The sequence below is a fragment of the Petaurus breviceps genome, unplaced genomic scaffold (assembly GCF_028583685.1).
Source record: "Petaurus breviceps papuanus isolate PSGF00001 unplaced genomic scaffold, PetGlider_PUasm1.0 90721, whole genome shotgun sequence".
Classification (NCBI taxonomy): domain Eukaryota; kingdom Metazoa; phylum Chordata; class Mammalia; order Diprotodontia; family Petauridae; genus Petaurus; species Petaurus breviceps.
In genome coordinates, this window is record NW_027187322.1 from 4,171,973 (window position 1) to 4,177,068 (window position 5,096).

General features: G+C 58.6%; 2 protein-coding genes across 2 annotated transcripts in view; both read right to left on the reverse strand.

Moving 5' to 3' along the window:
* The window catches only part of PITPNM1 (phosphatidylinositol transfer protein membrane associated 1), a 15,900-nt gene extending 14,403 nt beyond the window's left edge, over positions 1-1,497 (reverse strand). Inside the window, exon 1 of the mRNA XM_069066500.1 lies at positions 1,372-1,497. The gene's annotated coding sequence lies outside the window, so the exon portion shown is untranslated. The remainder of the gene's footprint in view (positions 1-1,371) is intronic.
* Positions 1,498-2,332: 835 nt separating this feature from the next.
* Positions 2,333-5,090, reverse strand: CDK2AP2 (cyclin dependent kinase 2 associated protein 2). The gene is made up of 4 exons (XM_069066501.1): positions 4,983-5,090; positions 3,128-3,228; positions 2,922-3,054; positions 2,333-2,819 (listed from the first exon to the last, which is right to left on the reverse strand). The coding sequence occupies exons 1-4, from the start codon at positions 5,062-5,064 to the stop codon at positions 2,752-2,754; spliced, it is 384 nt and encodes a 127-aa protein (XP_068922602.1). The 5' UTR covers positions 5,065-5,090; the 3' UTR covers positions 2,333-2,751.
* Between the last annotated feature and the right edge of the window lie 6 nt (positions 5,091-5,096).

Sequence of the window (5,096 nt, forward strand, 5' to 3'; positions counted from 1 at the left end):
CCCCTCCCCCATGCCCAGCACCCCCTCTCCCCGTCCCGCCTCACCCTCCCTTCCCTCTCTCCTAGGTTCTGACATCCCTTCGGTCTTGTCCCCAAATATCCCCCCTCCAACCCTCCACATCCCTCATCTTCCCCTCCTCTCAACACTTCTCTACCCAGTCCCCGACATGCTGCTCCCCAACCTCTATTTTTACATTCCTCTGCTTCCTTTCCCCTTTCTATGCCCCTCCCCTCTCCTCTTGATCCCCTTTGTCCCCAACATCCCTCCTCCATTCTCCCTTCTCCCTTCCTCCACCTTCCCCATCACATCTTCTTCTTCCCCTTTCCCCCAAATCTTCCTCTCCTGCCCCGAACCTTCCGCCTTACATCTCACCCTTATCCCCAAACCTCCATTCTCTCCTTTATCTTCCCCCCTCCCCAGGGCCTTGGAGTGGTAAGGGGAGGGCAGGGGAGAAGGGAATGCCCAGCCCTCCCCTACCGTTCCCCTCCAGTGCCCCACCTCCTTCTAGGCTCCCTTCATCCCCCTTTTTCTCCCTCTCTTCGCCCTTCTGTTCCCCCTGTGGCCCTTTCTGCCCCAAACTTGCGGTTTCCTTCACTCTGTGCTGTTTCTGGGTGAGGCCACCAGGCAGATAAGAGCTCTCTGAAGCAGTGACCTGAAGGACCCCTTTCCCCAACAGACCCCAGCCCCAGCAGAGCAGTCCACATTCAGGCCCCCTCTTGAGTCCTACTGCCTAGGCCCCCCAGAATTTCCTTGGGCCCAGCAAGGCCCATTTCAGCAGCCCCTCAGGAGCTCCAGGATTCAGTCCTCTTCTGGCCCCCTTCCCACTCAGCTGCAGGGCTCCAGACTGGAGGACCTGCCCTCAGGACCAGTCCTGGTAGTGGAAGGGCCTGTGCCTAACTGGTTACCCTCCTTCCGGAAGGAGGTAGGAGCCCAGATGGTTTGTAAACCTTCCAGAAGGGGCCTGGCCCCTGGAGCTAGATGGGACAAGACTGGGGACCCTTTCCTGCTCTCCCCTGTGCCGTGGCCCTGAAGGGCCACATTTCTGCCAGCAGCCCCCCCCTCCCCCCCAGTGACACAGAGTAAGCATGGAAGCTCAGCCAAGTTACCTTCCTTCTGCCAGTTTTTCTCTAAGAGGGGCCCTGTTAGCCTGAATGACCCAAGGTCCCTTCCTGCTCTTGTGTTCCCCTTTCTAATGGCCCGAGCCCAATGACATCTGCCATTCAGAATGATGACACATGCCCCCCACCCCCACTCCTTTCCCAGCAGCCCAGTAGGCAGGTCCGTGCTCCACATCTTTAAGCCCATTCCCAGTCCCCATCTAGGCCCACGGGTGCACCTCTGGCCCTCCCCTCCCTTTATCTCTCTTCACACCTGTGCCTCAGCCTGGGTCTAACGCTGCCCCAGTGAATGGGCCAAGACTCCCATTTCTCTGCCAGCGCTCTGGGAAGGAAAGGCGTCAGCCAAGCCTCTGAGCCTGCCCCACCCCCAGCACAGAGGGGGAAGTGCCCAAACCTGCCTTATAGTCTGGCTCTGGGCCAGAGTGGCTAGGCAGCCCAGCTGTCAATCATCCAGAGACCCAGACCTAGGAGGAGCAGGCTCCCAGGGGAAGGGCCCATGGCCTGAGTTACATCTTTTTGACAGTATCCCCAAGCTGCCAGGCCCATCCCTCAGACAGGCTGTGGGGGGCTATGGAAGTACTTGCCCTCTGTGGTAACCCCACCAATCAGAAACATTCTGGAGGCCCATGACTGTCCTTAGTGCTTCCCTCTTCCAAGGGGCCCTCACTGGGCAAAGGGACTTTCAGCTTGGCTGTGCAGAGGGCCCTACCCAGCTCCACCCTGGGACCTTGCCCTGGGGCAGGCCAGAAGCTGGAAAGGCATGTCTCCCAGGTAAGGAGGCAGGGCCAGGACTCTGCATTTCTAGGCCAAGCAGCCCAAAGGGGCCTGGGTAAAGGGGCCTGAAGCAGGCACCTCTTCTGGGCTCAGGGACCATAGGAGCACATCAAGATTTGGAACTTGATGGGCCCATCTAGCCCACCCCTCATTTTAGACAAGGAAAGCCTGAGAATGGAGCTGACTTTCCCAAGGTCATCCAAGTTGTCAGCAAGAGCACTGGGATTCAAACCCAAGTCCTCTCACCCCAAACCAGTTTTCACAGGCTCATACCTGATGCTCCTTCCATCCTGGAGTGTCCAGGAAGTAAGGCAGATAGAGGTCGTCCCCCATCTGAATACCTTTTTGGTAACTGCCCTCAGGACCCCTGCCCGCCCCCGGCCTCGGCTAGCTCCCCCTGGCCCTGCAGGCCCACAGCCAGTCAGTGATGTCCGCAGAGAACAACTCCAAATCTCCTTTTATTTATAGAAAAAGAGCATTTTAGTAAAAGACGCTGAGAAAAGGCACCACCCGAGCAGCCCAGAGGCAGGGCTGGGAGGTGGCAGGTGCCAGGGAGGGCCCAGCCAGAGGAGGGAGGGGGCGGGGCCGAAGGTCAGTACTGTGCTGGGGGCGGGAAGGATGGCCCAGGCCAAGGACTCTCCGACATCCACTGGCTACAGGGAAACTGAGGGAGGCCTCGAGGCATCAGGTCTGCTGCTTCTGCCTGGCACTGGCTCCAGGTTCTCCCATCCCACCCTGTGTGGCTGGTGGTCACAGGACAGGAGGTTGGGAAGAGAAGAAGGGCACAAGGGGAAGGGCTCTGCTCCAAAAGGCGATGCAAAGAGGGGAAGGTCCATAGGGCAGAGGGGGCGGCACCCTGTTACGTGCGGGCATTGCGCTCTGTCTCTGCCAGGCATTCTCTGACCAGTGCCCGGGCATGGATGATACCTAGGGAAGGAAAGGAGAAGGTTTACTGGTGGGCAGCCTGGGCCGGCCGGCCGTCCCAACAGCCTGTTCCTCACGTCCCAATGGCAGCGGGATGCTCCGCACCTCGCTTCAGTCGCTCCATGGCGCTCTTGCTGCCAGCGTAGGTGGGCCGGATCTCCTTGCCCATCTCTTCGATGACGGAGAGCAGGTCTGTATAGGTGCTCTGGGAGCCCTGGGAGCCAGGGGGCTTCATAGCCTGGAAGGAGACAAGGTGGTGGGAACGTTGGCCTGTCCCCAGCCTCTCTCTGTCCCATCTCTCAGCCACTCACCTGCACATAGCCCATGGAAGGAGGCCCGAAGTCATTGAAGAGGGGGCGGAAGGGGGCAGCGGCTCCAGGGACTGAACCCGATGGGGAGGGGACGCTCGTGGCTGCGAAGGATGGGAAAGAAGGAAGTAGTTACCAGGGGCTTCTCCAGCCCCTTCTTTCCTCTGGGCTGTCTAGCCTGGCCACCTCCAAGGGCCAGACCTTCCCTCTGCTGTCGGCCCCAGGCCTGGATGGTCTGCCTTCACATCCCCCCACCCCGGGTCTCCTCTCTACAAGTTAGTAACTCTCCCCTTTATTACTTTATTATGGTCCTGGTGCCTGGGTTCTCTCCAGCAGCAGTGTGGAATCCCTGTGACGCCAGGGCCTATGTTGTTGGACTGATCACTGACCGACTGACAGACCTCCCTCGATCACACAGAAGCCTTCTGCTTCCATGTTATGGCCTGTGTCTGATCTCCCCCGGCCGGCTATCGGCCTTCCCTTGTAATGGAGATAAAATAAATGGCTTGGCATCACGAGTGTGTAGGGTGGCATATACAGCCCTCAGTGCCTGGCAGAGAAAGGACAAGGGCTGTACACGTTTCTTGTCTCTTCTCCTGAGCTACTGTTGTTGAGTCATTTTTCAGGCTGTGACCCCATTGGGGGTTCTCTTGGCAGAGATCCCTGAGTGTTCTGCCATGTCCTTCTCCAGCTCATCTAACAGATGGGAAACTGAGGCACAGGTGAAGTGACTTGCCCAGCTAATGTCTGAGGCTGGATCTGAACTCTGAAAGAGGAGCCTTCCAGACTCTGGGACTGGTGCTCTAACCACTGCACGACCCAGCTGCTATCCAGAGCGATGAGACTCTAAACCACCTCTTTTTTGAGGGTGTCTGTTGCCAACTGCCCTACTCTTCCTGTTGCTGCTCCCCTAAACTGCCTCATCTCAGCCTTCTCTGGCTGAGGCTCAAAGAACCTGGGATGATTAGAACCCAGAACGATGGGTCACCGTCCAAAATGCTCTGTGGCTCTGGTTGGACAGGCCAACAGAACACCGGGGGGTTTAGAGCGGAGAGAGGCATCAGAACCTGGACTAGGCAGGTCAGATGGGGCAGGAGGCTGAGAAGCCTAGAATGTGGCAGTGTCTGGAGCTACAAGAACTTTGGAGTGTGCAAGTCAGGCCTGGGTGGCCTCAGAACTTACAAAGAGCCGGGCACAGGAGAAGATGGGCTTGGGAGCGAGAATGCAGTGTGTGATAGATGAGGGAAGCCCCAAAATGTGATGTCAGAGTGGGGCTCGGAACCTAGAACATGGCACATCAGAGTCTGGGGGGCTGGGACCTAGAACACGGCATGCCAGCGCTGGGGGCTCAGAGCCTAGAAGGGGGCAAGGTACAGAGTTTGAGGGCTTTGGAAGGTATCATGTGTAAGTCAGATGGGCATGAGTGGGCTGTCAGAGTCTGGGGCTGCAAACTCGGAAGAGACAAGTCAGACTTCGGAACCTACAGGGAAACACGGCTCCTAACTTGGAACATGGCATGTCAGAGCTAGGATGGAGGGCTCGGAACCTAGAACCCAGCAGGCAGGGTGCAGACCAGGAGGGACTGGAACCTGCGTGCCAGCCGGGGGAAGAGGAGCCAGAAGCTAGAACACGTGCCAGAGCTCAGAACCTAGAAGAGGGCATAGCGGGGAGCAGAAACCTAGAACACGGGGTGCCAGCGCTGGGAGGAGAGACAGGACCTAGAACCCAGCAGGTAGGGCGCAGATCGGGAGGGGCCGGAACCTAGACCAAGCGTGCCAGAGCTCAGAACCTAGAACAGGGCATGGCAGAGCTGGGGGAAGAAGCTAGAACGCGCCCGTCCCCGCAGCCTCGCGCTCACCTGAAGGGATGGGAGTGCCGGGCCCCTGCGCGCTGGAGCCGCTCGTGCTGGTCGGCGCAGGAGCGATGGGTTTGTAGGACATTCCCAACTCTTCGGGAGGGCAGGGACCAGTCG